This window comes from Diprion similis, chromosome 12 (assembly GCF_021155765.1).
Source record: "Diprion similis isolate iyDipSimi1 chromosome 12, iyDipSimi1.1, whole genome shotgun sequence".
NCBI lineage: Eukaryota > Metazoa > Arthropoda > Insecta > Hymenoptera > Diprionidae > Diprion > Diprion similis.
In genome coordinates this window covers 13,890,100-13,907,906 of record NC_060116.1, presented here as the reverse complement: position 1 = coordinate 13,907,906, position 17,807 = coordinate 13,890,100, and the positions used below count along the sequence as shown (strand labels likewise).

At 43.2% G+C, this 17,807-nt stretch overlaps 1 protein-coding gene across 4 annotated transcripts in view; it reads left to right on the top strand.

Moving 5' to 3' along the window:
- LOC124413520 (atrial natriuretic peptide receptor 1) overlaps window positions 1-17,807 on the top strand; it is a 137,093-nt gene that overhangs the window by 111,030 nt on the left and 8,256 nt on the right. For all 4 annotated transcript variants that reach the window (XM_046894154.1, XM_046894151.1, XM_046894153.1 and 1 more), the window contains 2 exons: window positions 13,125-13,274; window positions 17,440-17,632. In XM_046894154.1, coding sequence (XP_046750110.1) covers window positions 13,125-13,274; window positions 17,440-17,632 — 343 coding nt within the window. The remainder of the gene's footprint in view (window positions 1-13,124; window positions 13,275-17,439; window positions 17,633-17,807) is intronic.

Genomic DNA, 17,807 nt, shown 5'->3' with positions numbered 1-17,807 from the left:
TGTCGATTCGTCGAACGTATCCTTGCGCACATCGAATCCTTTTAGCCTTGGCAAAACTTGCGAGATATCGCGGAGGTGTAAGAGACAGAAATCTTGACGAGGCGGTAGATACTTTCAGCTCAACTTCCCCCGGCCATCAGATTCAGCATCTCGGCAATTGCCGGGGCTAACGAACCCGAGGTCCTGACTGGAGGAGGAGGCCGATATACGCCCTTGAAAAACCCTCAGGATTTCACCTCTCCCGGTCTTCTCTTCAGAGCCCTGATTCAACGCACGTGTGTGCGCTTTGCCGAATGTTGGATTGATTTTCCAAGAGCTCAACTCCCTAATCCTCCTGACACTGAAAGGCAATTTTGGAAGCGGACGCTACAGTTCGACTAATTACCCCGCGGACTACGTTCTACGGAATAATAGAGGCGCCTCGTGCCACCCTGAAAGGCTGGATACGTTCCTGAGTATCTGGGGCGATTACATTAACTTGATTGGCTCGTCGACTCCCATACCCCATGCAGCCGAATGATGTGTTCCGAGTCTCTGGCTAACGAACGTGTCCCTCAACAATTTCCATGTACTTCATACTCTGAATCAATTAATGCCACTGCAAACATACCGAACGAATCTCGTTTCATTGCGGAAACACACAAACGAGATGAACTTCAGGCATTCTGTAACTCGCTTAAATATGCTCGTCCCTCATCAGCGAGTAACGTTCCAAGCAATACAATACATGGAAACGTACAAGCGGCCAGTCAAGAAGACACTTTTTCTATTTTTATGGTCAGGTATTAACCCCACTTCGAAAAAAGTACTCGAACCTTTGTTTTCACTTGTTCATTCAACAAACCAGAACAAATCCAAGAACCAGATGTTGAGGCATTCTTTAATAGTTACTAATTCCTGTTATTGCTCGTTCATTTCGATCCTTCTGTTGGAATCGGTATCAACCCAAATGCAGTCAGCCGTCATTCCCCCAGAGACTTGTTAATACGTATGTCAATTCAGAGAACAGATGCTTGGTTTATTCGACGTGGCGAGCGAATTGAATTGGTGACTTTTATCGTTCGACGTTATCCAAGTGGCTCCTCTTTGACACTATTCTTCTTGACTTTTGCCATCGTTTCATTTCGACTCGATGTTTCAAGAGGGATAGCTGCTGCTGGTAGCAGGTGAAAAGAAGCGACGACTTCCCTCCGAGTCAAGTCAATACACTCCAGTACATATGTACTACACTCGGTTGTACGTGTTCGAGAACGACTTTGGACTCTTTTCACTGTCCGCGTCACGTACTCAGCCTCGTCTCAATTCTACGGTTAATCAGCTCCTCCTCACCTCTATTTTTCTTTTTCTTCCTCCTTCCACCCTTCATTCCTCGGGTAGTGTTATTGCTATCGTCCCTGCCGCCGAGCGCTGCCACCTATAAGTCGGCTTTATATCTCACCCCGTTAGCGAGCTCGTATTATTTCTTGTTTCACGAAATTTAGGGGGGAATTAGGGCCCTGCGACATCCCGTAAACCCGGGCTTCGTGACGTGACCCTGCTAACGCTTTATTCAGAATAATGTTCAATTATCATCAGCTGCTCGTGGAGGCTTCTGGCCATTGCCGCTTACTCTAGACGTGTATTCTGACCACGCGGTATATTTATTTATCTCTTTTTATCCCCCCGGCTCTTTCTCTTCTTTCTCTTCTCTTTCTTCTTCTTCTTCTGCTGCTTCAGCTTCTCCCACTTTTTGGGAAAACTTGCGCCTCGTTAATAAGAAACTCTTCTGGCTCGCACACCTGAGCGCAATTTTATTCACCGGAAATTGCTTGCTTCCTTTCAAATCTGATCTCTTATACTATATATTGTATGGAATACGTATATACGCCAAGTTTCGCGAGAATTATTACCGCCACTCGTATCACATATATACACTCGCATAAAATTTATATTAATTTTTGTTTAGATTCTTTTTCTTCTTTGTTATCACAGACTGCCTTATATTTCAAGGAAAAACATACGTGATATCTGAGATAAATGTTGCGACACGGTTTACTCGTGTAAAAATTATATTACGCTGTGGAGAAGAAATAATAAAAAATTCCCAGGTTATGATGTTATCGTTTGTATACCCACAGTGTACGTATATTGCGTAAATCTCATATTCATAACAGTTTATCTCACATTTCGTTCACGTTCGCGTGTTGATGATCCGCAAGAGATTACCAACTTTTCTTGTTTTTTCCTTACCCGCATTTTTGCCTTGATGACTTCAGGTTTCCAGCCCCTTTTTTCCTCCTTACCACTCCACCCCAATTCCTGCAGAGCTGTTGAAATTCGTCAACTTAATTTAATTGCTCGAAGCCTAATAGCGACGCCTACACACCGTTTGTTCTCTTCATCTTATACACGATACGCGTGTTAAAGTTGCAGAGCTTGATCCACGCGACGATAATTACATTCAGCCGGGCTACGTGAAGCGGCTAAATTTCAACTGTCACGTCACGACACATCATAATTTCGTGGGTTGAATCCCGCAGGACTTTCAGTTCCGCCGACGAAGCTCCGCACAGAAGCACAACCAAACCGCGCGCGTTCGCGCCACGATTGAAAATGGGTCACCGGCTGATTGGGATTGATTGAAAATCGCCATGTTCGAGTCGACAAATTTTATGTACGTGTATAAACTCTCTCTCCCTCTCTCTTTCCCTCTTTCCCTCACCATTTCTCTTTCATTTCGACGACGCCTCTCGTGACAGTCCAATCGCCTGGGATCAAATCGTTTTAGTTCTTTACTTCGGAGTTAACTCGGAGAAAATTCTCCCTCGATTCCCAGATCGAGTTGTTCACTACGAATATCCAAACGCGGCACGTTGACAGTTCGCATGAAGGCGTTGGACACATCAAAGTAACCTGACTCTACGCACGAACGCGTCATCCCTGTTGGAGTTGCGTTTCTACAGCAAAAAATCAATGCTTTCCACCAATCGCAACCAAGGCGGTCCTCATGGTGGTTCCCAACTTACACTCATAAACACGATGGCAACATACCAGACATCATTTTTCCTCCTGATCCTGACAACGACCACTTTTCTACTTTCGGTATCAAACGGTAATCCTCACGATCGAATGAACTCATTGCACGTTGTATTCAAGTATGCTGAACACAGCTGAAAGTTTTCTAAATCTGCTTATGCCAAGATACTTGGACAGAATATACAAACGCTTGCGTGTATTCTCACAACGCAACAAAGTACAAGGTGATGAACCAAACGTGAGTTCAACTTTTACTCGATCTTCTGCTACCACACTGTGGATATTTCTTTTGTATCCTGAGGTATTGCCAAGTGGGCAAATAACTGCTACCATCATTTCGTGAACTGTAAAGCCAAACCAGTCACTGAACATGCATACAGAAACTCGTAATAGACTCAGGTGACATCATTCATCGCCATCAAAGTGTTCCCAATCCCACATAGCAATGTACTGTTGATTTTCAAAACTGACTATCGAAGTTCAAAGTTCTTATGCTACACGTCAGCGACTGTATTTGAGTTCATATTCCCTTCATCCAACGACAAATACATGCGTCATTGGCACATACGAAGGTGCAACAAGTCATATCGCTTCAGTGACCTTCGTCTTTCAGAGAAAGCAGAATGTAACGTCGTCGTCGCCTTGGACTTGAAGTGTATAGCATTCTCTTGCGTCACGAGTCCTGCACAATGTGCCAGACTGAAGTCAGATGACCCGAGGAAAGGAGGGCTCCACGTAGTGCGGCATAATGTAATACGTGCTCGATTCCATCTGCCACAAGTCGCTGGGTAGGATGAAGCTCCTCGTGAGTGAGGGTATTGATCGGTTCCTGGATCGAGGAGTCCACTGCCCACGATGTCCGTCTTTCAACGAAACTGGAAACTTTCTTTCCCGGAATCGTTTCTGCGATTGACAGCTCCGGATCGAGTAACCTCTTACATGTCTCGCTGCTACCTGTTTGCGACACACAACTTCCACACATCCGATAACGTAACAGCTTCACGTTACTACACATACTGCAATGGTTCTCGGGCGTGGCGCAAGCTTACTCTCTGGCCCTTTGTTTCCCGTTTCAATCGTCCAGGTAATCAATATGTACCTGTGTGCAGTTGCATCAGTGCCGAGGTATAACATGCCAGACGCTTCCATTCCATTTGCATGAAGCTGTCAACCGGCTTTTGCGAAATTCCACTTCCACTATAGCTGCGCTCCTATGACAGACTGCAACCGGCTGTGCAGGAGCCTCGAGGTATTCAACGGTGACCCGAAATCCTCTCTATGGTCCACACACGCCATCTCCATCCTCCTCACATCACTGCTTCAGCCACTTCATCTGCACTCGCACACTGCATCTACGTACAGACTTGATACGCGTGGCCATTGATTATGTATACACGTACTGCATACTCCAGACGACGCGGATCGCTGTCTTCTGCCGTTTTCAGGCGTGGGATATTCGGCTGAACGAACGAGGCGTATATTTCAGCGTCTTTAATTTTTTTGCCCGCACCCTGGATCTCTAATCTTCAACCGCTACGCGTGCAGGGGATGTTTCTCAGTGTGTCTGTGGAACATCAATCGTAAACTCGACCTCCGATTCTGGGTTTAGAGTGGAAAAAGAGCAGCGGACAAATCACCCGGATGCATCGATCGCGTCGTTTTCCTTCCCGTTCACTCTTCGTCCAGTTCTCGGTATACGTGCTCGACAATATCCGGTATCCGATGTCCCGGCGAGTCTCCTCGAGGAGGTCTGGGACACCCGAGAATCAAGGAGACACTTTGTCCCGTCAACGATGCAGCTTGAAATGATCGATACCCAACTACAGTCCGTTCGCAAATAACAATTTTTACTTTTGGCCGTTTCTCGACCTTCGAGATGTGTGTGTGACGGAAGATTCGAGCTGCGTTTATCTCTCTCTATCTCTCTCTTTCTCTTTTTCCTGACATACTGCTTTGACGTACGGTTTGCAAAAGTTGGAGTTATACTCGAGGGATACACTGACGCCTGTGGAAGTTTCGCTGATTCGCAAAGGAGTCGCGTATATCTTCCCGAGACTAGCATCTGTCGCCGATTTCTTTCTAATCCGCATGCTGCACGTGCCTCGTATTTTCCCCGTATTTCTTTTTCTCTCATTCTCTATCTATCTTCATCTCTTAAACTCTTCCTCAGTCGAATCCTTTCCTCCGACTTCGACAAGGCTGAGCTGCTGTAAGACTCCGAGAGAAATCCACGGATAGAAGAAATCGGAAAACTCCCGTTGATTCAAGCATGCAGTCCAATTAATTGGTAAATTCGCTTTTGCACATGCTTGGCACATGTACTCACCGAAATATTGCTCCGTTATTCGTATATTTCTGCGCTCTTGATACACTGTCATGAAACTATACAAATACATCATATATTAGAGTGGTCGTTGAATGGTTTTTGGTTTTAATTTTTAGTTTGATGGTCATAGATCAGCTTTAAGTGTAAATAAAAATTAATTTATAATTTTGTCAAATTTTCAATTCGAGCCCTGAGGCTCTGAATGAAATGGAATTCTCCGCAGATCTTCTTCCTATACAATCGCAAATAACGACGATTCAAAATTCAACGAAGATTAAAAAAAGTATAAAATACGACGTTATGTAGTTTGAAAAATGATGGAAAAATAATATACCAAATTAGAAAAACAATTTTTTCTACATCTCGAACCGATTTCTGATATCATCCTGTAATACTCGGTCTGCTCGCGACGTCGAAATTGGCGTTGTTACTCGTTGTACCTAGGTTAAAACCGTGTCTCCGCGACGGCAAGCGATTTGAAAAACCTTCCAATGCACGTGACGCGTATATCGTAGACTCGAGACCGTATCCCACCTGATCTAGGCCGTATATAACCGTTCCCACTTGATAGAATTGGGTGGGCAATTAATCGCGGTGGGTCGTTGAGGATTCGAGAGTATCTCTGCTTGATTAATATACCGACTGACGTAAATGCATGCCGCCGTTACCTACGTGCGACCGGGTATCCGCAACACGCCGAGCTTCGCCTAGAGTGGGTGCGAGTGGGTGCAGGACCGAGGCACTCAAGTCGGCCAGTATTGGATTTCCATAAAGTCACGGCCTCCCGTAAATAATAATGAAACAGAGAACCTGTCGTAAATCAGTGTGTTACGCCGTCAAGTGCCGAATGCGGCGGCGAGACGGACGTTCGTTTCGCCGCGTTCTTATCATCGTCGCAGCCTGACGTTGAACGTCCGATGGTTGAATATTAGCGATAATAATTGACGGACCTTAGAGAACAGGTGCGAAAGAAAGGGAAGAAAAATAAAAATGCATGCCTTGGTTTACGGCTGAACGAATTGTTTTGGCTTTGTGGTTTTTTTTTTTTTTTTTGGGGGGGGGGGGGGGGCTTTGTCTAAACCAAGTTTATATGTGTAGATAGATATAATAGGTGCGCTGTTTTACGGCATGGGTATAAAAGTTTTATTATTATATGAATCGTAAATTGAGAGGTGCGTGTGTGTGTGTGTGTGTGTGTGTGTGTTTTGTATACAGCATTTGTATGTATTGAGTATGATTGACTGTACAATTTTTATAATACCATCGAGAATTATACAGACTATAACGTGGCTCTCGGCGATGCGGTTTTATAAACGCGATTTCTATGCCTTTTCAACGTTTTCTTTACATTCGTTCATTCATTCATTCATTCATTCGTTTATTCGATGTTCGTTCCCTCATTTCTTCCCCCTCGTTGAGCAAACCTTGGAAAATCAGTCGTCGGCCTTGTTTCGGCTCGTTCAATCGCCGAGCCTCTGCTATTATAAAAATATCCCCCACGTGTAAGGGTAGTTTTTTTAATCTTTGTTTTTACTTGTACTTGAAATTCAATTTCAATTCGAATCCATATTACCTACTCAGTGAACTCACGAAGCGGAGTCCGGTGAGTCGGGTGCATGGAATTTAAAATGATACATATCTTATATCTCGGTCATCTATGAATATGTATACATACACGCACGTTTCACGGTTCTTTCTAATCAGCTTGCTAACCTCCGTTTTTTAACTTGTGTTTTTTATTTTTTTCATTTTTTCTCCTTCGCACGCGGTTCGTTCATTGTTTATGTATGGACGGTATATTTTTTCATCCACACGGCAATTAGGATGAATAATTTATCGCACGAAGGTGTGCGTGTCGCACAATTCTTTCACACATCGTTACAAATCACCGGCGCCATATTGTATGGATATATTATATTACACATGCACACACACACACTTATATGCTGTACTCTGGATTATAAAGTGTAAAGCGATGCAGCGGCGCTCACGTATATTCATATACATACATGTGTAAATAGGCAAATAGGGCATATAACACAATTTCCGATACCGGTAGGTACAAAACGGCAGAGTGGATCTGGTATTATTCCAGGAACTCGAGGATCGTATAAATGTTGATATTGGAATTGGAATAGTATTGAGCCACTTCTAAACTGGATCGTCAGTCTGCTCCCCTGCATGGTTGGCAATGGCATCAAGCCTGTTGTTTAATGGGGTAAATTTCTCTTCGACAATTCAGTCGAGGGTGAATATTTTTTTCACCCTCCTCCTTTTTTTTTCTCTTTCTTTTTCCGCAACCCCGAATGACTATATTAACCCCGTTAAATTATATTCAACCAAGAATATCGGTCATGGTGTTTCGTAGAATGATCCGTGTAAATGTTAAATTATTTGCACAGGCGAGAATCATTTCTTTTCCTCAAACAAGTTACACGATTATCAATGAATATTATTCTCGCAAATTTGAAACCTGACGTATTTTTCAATTCGTTAATTTTCGGGCCTTGATTATATCGTTCCCCCGCGGCTGTTTCTCGCGAAGTAAGACCATGTACTTAAAACTCTTAACATTCGAAACGTAACTCTTGACGATGATGCGAAACGGCAGTATAAAAACGCGGAGATACTACCCAGCCAATTATTAACTTGTATGCAATCTTCCCTCCAACTTTCACAAACTCTCGTTGCACCCGTATTCCCACGTAATATTTCCCGGGGGATGGGAAAACCGGAAAGACTTGATGTCCCGCGGGAGAAAGACTCCTCGTATAGGTATACAAATTCAATTTTTATACATACTCGTTGGATTGTTTTTTTGCAAAAAAATGAAAAAGAAAAGAAAACGAAACGTTAGATAGAGATAACGGATAAAAAATAATATCACGGTTGATAAATCGTCGGGAGAATTCCCCGGCCAACTGTAACATCTCGTATTTGTTTCCATAATTTATATTAGGTAGTATAATCTCGACTAGCGACTCACCCCATACGTAGCTGTTATTATTCATTTATTATATCAGCTAGACGTGCGGGGTTTCGGGCTGTGTGTCTTTTACTCTGAATTCACTCCGCGAAGCTCAAGAAAGTAGAAAATTAATCAAATCGATACAGCTGGAGAGGAGGGCGAAAGAGAAAATTAAATAACAAACAAATTTATTGTTTGTTTTTTTTTTTTGTTTTTGCATTTATTCAACTCCCGGATAAAGAATATACTCCCTCGTTATATGATGGGAAATCGTGTTGTATTTCGAGGGTCAAAAGATACACGATCATGAACAAAATCCTCCCTAATTTAGTTACTGTCACGTTGTTTGGATTATTCCATATAATAATTGTTCTTTGTATAAAAAGTAAATATCAGTACCACGGGAAATATTTTTGTTGTTGAATAGATTTTTGTTTTAGTATTCCGTACAGAAAAGGAACGTAGGTACACGTATTCAAGCGAGATTTGAAAAGTTCTTTTGACAGGATTTCAGAATGCCAACGAAAAGAGAAAGAAAAGAAACAAATTTTCCTCTCATCACGTAGGAGGGTAAATTTAATTTTTTCTCCGTAGGAGTACTCTTTTCTCTTGCTTGTCAAGGAGGGAAGTTGGAAAGGCGTCGTTTATCCAAAGCAGATGTTAATTGCTTGGCAAGAAATATCTAATTAAAAAACATGCCGAAAAATGAGACTACATCGCGTTCGAAATAAAGTTTCATTTCAACCCCATCGTGTAACTAACATCTTTACAGAAATATTAATCAGCGTTATCTATCCGTTGATACATCTCATTTCTAGATTTCTAGTAAGAAAATTGAAATGTCCCACGTATTATATCGTCAAGAGTTTAATAGCCGCGGGCGGAATCGAGGAATGGACGATATATCTCGCTGTTGCGGACATTTACGGGGCAGCTCTTGATTTGCAAACGTAGACTGCAGCTGCGATATCGCGGAAACGTTGGTTAGTCTCGCTTATTTTTAAAGCCCTCTCGGGACCATTCACCGAAAGCAGGACTCCTCGTCCTGGCCCGACGCTCCATGCGCCTCTAGAGGATCCCTCCTGCTGACCCTTTACGGCGCCGAAACGTCGCTCGAACCTCCGTCGTAATTGGATACGACGATTCAACCGCCGGGTTATTTGTCCGTTTGATACATCGGAAGGCTGCTCGCGGTGCCGATGTTAGAAAAAACCGGGGGAATGAATAAAACAAATCTTCGGACATATCAATTCTTGTAATGGGACATTACGGGTCGACGCTTCACTCCAGGTTTAATCATACGGAACATCTGTGTTCTTTCTTGTCGAGAATTAACACACTCGGATTTGTTTCAATCACATTTTTGGACGTTTTTTTTTTTTACACGGAATTCAAATTAATGATGAAAATTCGTTAACATTGATTTAGAGTCATTTATGTTCATTTATATCTATTCTTGTCATGTGACTCTCGTTTACTGCCAATTTGATACTACTGATTAATCTCAATGATTTCCAGTGATTTTCGAAGCGGACTGTGTCAACGAAGATTGCTAAAGATCACTAGAAATCAGTTGAAATTGTTGAAGATTAATCGGTAAACTGAAAATCACAGAAAACACCGGATGAGATGTAAATTATTTAGATCTTTTAAAGGATTTCTACATATATTATATACTTCGTTAATTATTATTGAGCCAAGGCTCGGGTGTTTGACGGCTCTTAACGTATTGATATTACACGTGAAACTGTTGCGAGTTTTGTTAATACCTGAGCAGAACGCAGCCCTTCTATCCTGTAGGTGAAAATCTTTGAAGTCAGTAATTTTCGCTGATCAAATTTCACTGGGAAAATGGGCTTACAACAGTCTCGAAACACCTTGTTTCAACTTCGCTTTGATCAACCCTGCAAGCAATCTTCCTACCCTCCGTTGCTCGCGTGTTACGTATATCATATATAATTTATACCTATATAGCGTACAATAACGCGCATCGACGAATGACTTATTATATCAAAAACCGGAAGAATTCTCGTCGACAAACTTTGGCATTTGATTATGTATCCATCTTTGATCGCTCACTAGATTTCCGTCGTCAATTCCGGTCTCGTTTTTCTCCCTTCCTTCGCCCTCCTCGAAAGAGAAACGTGGCAAACGGTAACTAAAAGCATCGTTAAGGGTAAAACACACAAGTTTCATTTAAATTTTCATCCCGCGTAACGAGCATTCCACGTCTTTTTTGTTGTACCTCGAGACTCATAGTTTAACCACATCTAGGCTTAAACAATTCAAACGTTCATCTTTGTCCCGTTTGTGCGGAGAAATTTTTTGCGACAAATTCGCTCCGGCATGCATCCCAACATAGTCGCTGAATTCTCGCAGCAGCTTATTTGCCCACAAAAAAAAAAAAAAAAAAAAGAAGAAGAATAAAATCTGCACCGCTGTCTAAATACACTTTTTCTTTGCGTCCCGCTTTGTCAGCGAAATTCAACTTTTTTTCTATACGTTTCTGAAATCGCAAACTTCTAGCTTGTTACAAAACTCAAACATCCCACCGTACCGTGCGAATCACGTTACACGCATATCAAGATCGAATTATAAAGTTACGGCAAAGTTCGGAACTGATCACCAGGTTCTAGAATTCTGAAAATTTTTTATCATTCCTTTTTTGTACTTCAAAAATCACTTCGAACCGTTTCATTTCTCCGAGTTGCTTCACACTTTTTACAGTCAATCCATAATTCCAATTATTGCATGAACAGATTTTTTTCCAATGAATATATCCACACAGCGTTGAATAGGATTTTTCTTTTGAAACCGAGAAAATCGTACCGTCAAAGGTAATTCAAGAGGACGAGCTCGGCATCCTCAGCAACGTTCGACGGGAGCCGCAGTAGTCGAGCCGAGCGTCGGGTCAGGCAGACGGCAGTAGTAAATCCGCTTTGATCAGACGACGGGAATCGCGTCTGACCGAGTCGAAGCCGCACTACTCGCCACACGCTGAATTCTCAGGAGTTGTTTCGGTGACCAAACGATGGCGGGGGGGGGGGGGGGGGGGGCTAAATAAGGGACGTGACGAAGCGTCGAAACCGTGACTTCAATCGGCAAACTAGCGGCGTGATGAGATAATTCGGAAGCGAGTCGCGTCGCAAAGCGCAACATTATTTATCCTTATTCGTGTTGACTGGGAAGGATTTTTATTATCCGTACAAGAAAAAGGGAGGAAAACGGAGGAAATTGTTTGGTCGCGGTTTTCCTCGCGCCAAGGGTGTTTTTTTTTTCTCCTTCTCTCTCTTTTTTCTCGCAACCCCTCTTCTTTTGAGGTCGATTTCTTTTTCCTCCTTGCTGACGTTCGCGCTTCTTCCTGTTTCTGCAACGACTTCTTTCCTACCCCATTCAACCGAAATCACGATCTTCATCCGGGGAACGAGGCGATGTGCTCTCGTGCTTTCGAGCCGATTCGTCGACGCCGTTTAACGATAAGCGCCAGCCGCGACCAGTTCGGACACTGACGGAGGCCGTAAAGCCTTCGTCCAATTTCCGCGTCGCGTTATTCAGCCTGTACCGACGAATATGCCGCACAGCTATTACATCCCCTCGTGAAAATACGTCTATGCGTGCTATATATATCAGGAATTTTGTCTCATCCTCTATCGCAAAACGCAATTTATTTAACACGTACATATGCAGTTGACTGAGAGGATATCCCCTTTAAAAAATTATGTGTAGACTAGAAAAAGGTTTCGTCGAGAATTTTTTTATTTTTTATTTTTATCTTTCGTTTTTTCTTCCAGTGCTCTCAGTATCCGCGAAGCGAACGTTAATTGGTTTTGTTATCCGTAGTTCGTTCCTGAGTCCTTTCGCAGAAACACCACTCCTAAAGTTGAACGCATTCGGAGTAGGTACGTCGGGGAAAAGTTTTTTCCTCCAATCCCGTCGCTTTCAGCTTTCCTATACATGTAGGTACGATGTGTAACGAGGCATCATACGAGATGTCCCACTTATTCGTTGTACATACAACTTACGCATCGTCTATGTATGTATATACATACAATCATAAACGTATAAGTATATACAGGTATACACGGCTGCGTTTACGAGCGTCAGACGAGCCTAGCGGACGCCACTTGACCCCTGATATTTCCTCGCTTTTCTCTACTCGATAACGAGAGCCAGCTGCGTCATCCATGTGGGCCGCAGGCGAAACTTGAAATTCAATTCGATTCGATTCGATTCTCGATTTCTTCCTTTTTCACTCCTATTCGATATCAGACCCCGGGGCCTTATGTAGCCATGGAAATCCATGGCCGTCTCTGCTCGCCGGCTTTTCTTCGTTGCAGTATACGTTGAAATTTTATACAATCAACCCTGTTAATCAGGGAAAAATATGGTTAGATTCGAAAGGCTTTTTCGAAGTGAGATGAGACGGATTTTTTTTCAATGCTCGTTTACTTCTCGATTCCGCTTTCTTGACCTGTTCTTATTTGTTTTATTTTATTGCCCCTTTTGTGTTGGATAGAAGAAAATCAACGCAGAGAGAAAGAGAAATACCTTTATTTAAGAATGTACTAGAGCGATGAGCCCCCTAAGAACAAATCAGGTGTACAATAAATAGTGTTCTCGATGACGTATATGAAAAGAAAAAAAAAATACATAACAGATATGAATACTTAAAATAAAATATACAATGAATTTGAAGTAAATTGTTTATGCTCAACATCTGTGAATTTGGCACTATCAAACTCATACTACTCTATCAAAATGACTTTGCTGAATGAGAGAGAGACGGTGATTGATTGGGATAAAATTATGTTTCAGAGATTACGAGAGCAGCAATATACTGGACAATCTACTTTCCCGGATGGAGCAGTACGCTAATAACTTAGAGACACTCGTCGAGGAACGGACTGCTGATTATTTCGAAGAGAAACGCAAGTGCGAGGAGCTGCTCTATCAGCTACTCCCGAAGTAAGTACACCGCGCTACACCTAACGTAAGATTATTTTTCAAAAGGAGAAGAAACGATAAAAACATTTAAATGAATAAAACGTCTCGGAATCCCCCTCGCGTTTCAAATTTAAAAATGTCCGCGAATTTGATTTGCAAAAATGTGCAAAGACGCCAACGTTCTTCCTTCGAATGGAATTCGGCTAATCCGAATATGCAGGCTCGTATTTGTAGCTTATCTCGAAAGGTTACATCGACAACAATCAGCAAAGATCTCGACAAATTTTCCACCTCACTCCACCTATTTTCTTACTGTATGCTCGCGTTTTTCCTTCGTTCCCAAGCTCTGGGAAGGCCTCTAGGACTAAAGGTAGGTATCCAGACACAGGCCAGAGATAGAGTCCGGGCATTGCGTCGGGAATCAAAAGAAACGCCAATAATAGCTTCGCGATCCCGGGAATCCCTTTGCGAATCGTGGCCTCGCGGCTCCCTCCGATGCCATTTTCCAGGTGCACGTCATCGGACCGTGAATTCGCCTCGGTTACCTACCTTCGTCGCCATCGGATCCCCGAATATTCCCTCGGCGCTCGAACTATTCACTCAAATATCTGTCGGTTCGATGACAATAATTACAGCCATTTTGTTTCTGCATTCCGCGACTAGAATCGACGGTATGTATATATATAATGATGAAAAATTAAGACTACTAGCTGCTACTAAACTCAAAGAATGTGGATAAAATAATGGAATCGCAGCGTAACTTAAAATGTATGGAAAAATTGAAGAACTCTTTTTTTTCGTTTCGTAGACCGCTCAGTAACGGAGGTTTGTATACAGGATCGATAAATTCTCGATTAATAATTACCTCCGTCTAACTAATTTGCCCGTGAATTACCGCGCGGTTAATTTCTCATCGTCTTACCACCGTAAGGCTACGGGAAATTTATGATTTCATTAGAAGTAAAATGTATGGACGAAGAGACTAAGGGAAGCAGCGTCTCGAGAGGGAGGAAATTTCGATGAAATAAGGTCACGGGTGTTTTACTGATGAATGATTATATCGCTTTTCTTCGAGCGTGGTAGGAAAATTGTGTGTTTTTTTTATGTACTTATTTATCCTTCTTATTCGAACTCTCCGCCAAATCGATCACAGCTAGAAACAAGGAATAGAGGGACGTTCGTGATTCGGATATTGGGCGAAAACACTCGGTGGATCGGTTTAGCACCTTAAAGTACACGATCCATGTCACTTCCAGTTTACACGACTTCCGGCTTTTAGCTACACGTAGCTATATATACATGGTACACCTACTCAGAGATGAACCAACTGAAAATGATTTTTGCGATGCCGTCGGCGTTCCATCGCCGCTCTCCCGGAGGCTGAAAAAAAGGCTGGAACACGTCGGGCGGATAAATTGGAAATCTCCATGGAATATTAAGCAGCAGCAGCAACAGCAGCGGCTAGAATCTAGCTAGTGGCGAATAGCGATATGGATTTATTCTAAGCAGTCACGCCAGCAGCGGAAGATGGCTGTCCGCGGGTTGATAGAACTGAAGTTTTTTCACTCGGGTCGAAAGTGTGTTTTTTTTTTTTTTTTTTTTTCGTTCTTCGTTTCTTCCCTCCAACGGAATTTGAATAACGTACAATTTCCTTCTTCATAATTCATAATCGGGATAAAACTTCTTTCGTACGGTATCGTTATTCGTTGATACCATGATGGAAATCAGAGTTTTTTGATCAATTTTTTTTAAACATCAATCGAACCCTTTTATCGGTATGATCATCACATTTTTATTCTCTTATTCTTCCGGAAGGGAACTCGAAAATCGATTATTCTTGAAGAGGATCAACCTTGCTGCGTCGCGATATAAAACGTGAGATTTTTCGCATCTTGCACAGCCGATTCCCGGGCGAAGGAACCCAAGATTTTGGCGCTATTGTCGCGCGAAGAACGGTCGGAGTTTAAATTTTCATGAAGACGGTAGGAAGCGAGAGAGTTTCAACTTTGAAACGCGGTGGCGGAAGCCCCGTTCCGAGAAGTGCTGATCATTGGTCGATGAATAAACCATGAATTCGCAAGAAGCTAAACCAATCAACTGGGCGCAAATGGTACATGAAATTAGGTCGAATCTACCGCGATAGAGGGCGAACCACCCCTGCATACACACTCGATACGTGCGCGATTCGCGTCGAAAGCTTTCATCTGGATCTCTCTATTTTCTCTGCCGCATTGATCGCGTGTCTATGAAGTTATCTTGAAATTTTCCCGCGAGTGCAACGAATTAATTCCGCAAGAGATTTACTGTAAGATGATCGAAGGGAAAAAATAAAAATAAAAAAAATTAATAGATTAACTAAGGATACGTAATTTGACGGAATCTATTACGAACGTATAGTAGATAAATATTTTATATCTACTGTCAGGAATTTATCTCGGGGAGAAGTCGGCAGACATGTGTAACAAATTTTCCCCTTTTGTGTGTATCTTCCCGAGTAAATATACCCGAGAAAAAGACGATACATGTATATGTATGCCCGCGAAATATGTATGTGACGTAATATCAGCACGCTTCGTGCGTCGTATTGTCTTTGGGACTCGGTGAGTTCACGTTACGGTTTTGAATTTAATGGGATTTTTTTTTCCGTCACACAGGCGAACCCATTTCGCCGGACTCCGAGGATAGCAGACGAATGCGAAATCCGATGGAATCCGGTCCAGTCATCGCAGGATTAATACCTTTTTCTTTTCCACGATTTACTCGCTTTTTCCCTATTCTGTGTCCTTTTGTCCTCTTTTTTTCTCATCCTGCTGCCCGCGTGACTACCCATGAGAATTCAAAATTATCAGTAACCATTTTATCGAGCCAGTTTTTGCTTTAAGGGTATTTAAAAGGGATTAAAGTGTTGCCGAGTTACAAGGGTTTAACAATCGCCTGGAAGTTTGACGTCACGCATTTCGTTATGATGGTTCGATTGCAGTCGCTGGGCAGCTTTGTACAAGTTCTCTGCGTAATCCTCAAAACTAACTTTTTATTCCGCTCACACCGCAACATACTCGACGCGAGCGGCGCACGGCGTCGAGAAACTCAAAAGCCGGGCGTTTGTTAATAAGCTGTACTTCGAAAGGGGAGAAAAAGTAAAAATAGAAGACACGAGTTTTTTGCAAGTACCTACCTACGGACAGACTGTGCCACGTTTGCCGATTCGGACGTAATGAAGGGCTTGAAAGTTTGCTGCGCAGTTCGAAGTTAAGAGCCTTATTGTGCGACCGTAATTCACGGAATAACGTCAGGATTACCTCTCAAAGTTTCGAGTTCTCTGAAAAAGTACGGTTATTTTCGTCAAGTCAAACGTGACGACTGGACGGCTAAAAGAAGGGGGGGGGGGGGGGGATTTGGCTGACAGAAGCGAGATGGAATAGTTCGATCCATCAAAACGGTGCGGTAAAAGCCTCGAGACGAAAAGGATCTGCGGAGCGAAAAATTCTAAGCACCGAGACGTCAATGGTGAAACAGTCACAAGAAGATATTCGAAGCGGATAAATTCGGCGGATCGGTAACCGCGAAGCCTGTGGCTTGCCACGTTTGGCATTGGCAGGTCCTTTGAGGGGTTCCTTCGGTGTTCCAAGTTCGATGGTTTCAAACTCCGAAGATTCGGGCTCCGGGTTCAAAGCCTCGGGAGACTGACAGTTCGCGGAAATTACCCGGAACTTGCCAAATCGAACTGGAAGCCTATACAGACATGCACGATTCGAGGAGTTAGCTGCGAACTTCCAGGATCTATTCATCCACCGATCCACCAGGTGGTAACAAATCGCGTGCATGGATGAATGGATGAATTTGAGGGACGTACGTGCAGTCCTGTTGCACGTTCGCGTCGTTACCTGGGCATGTAGAAACCATTCGTGCAAATTTTCTCGCATGAACACGCGAGGCGAGAACCCCGATCAATCACTGCATCGAGGCAAAGGACTCGCGTACATGTAAGTAACTACAGAGAAGTAGCAGAGTTCGTTCTTTGCTCGGAGATTTCCTCGGCAGGATTTATCCTTCGCGAACGACGAGGGCGGAATATCCTTGCGGAAAAGTTGCAATCCTGTTCCTTGAGCCTCGAATTCAGGGAATCATCAACCTCACTTCCACTAACAATCCTCCTTTTTGACCGCATCAATTTTAACTCTTCCAGATCGGTCGCCTCCCAGCTGATACTCGGTCAGAGTGTCATCGCCGAGACGTACGACCAAGTGACAATATACTTCAGCGATATCGTCGGTTTTACGAGCTTGTCTGCCGAGAGCACGCCGCTGCAGGTCGTGGATCTCCTGAACGATCTGTACACCTGCTTCGACTCGATCATCGAGAACTTCGACGTCTACAAGGTGAGTTTGCACACCTATTTCATCAACGCGTAGCCCCGGAGCCGGGCACTTACAGAGAGGAACGTTCGATCGGCTCCGTTTGTCAACAGCCGACGGGCACTCGAAATGGAAAAGTTGGACCCGGTTGGATCCGAGTTACTTTAGGTTTCCCGATACGCACGTAGATCCACAGACG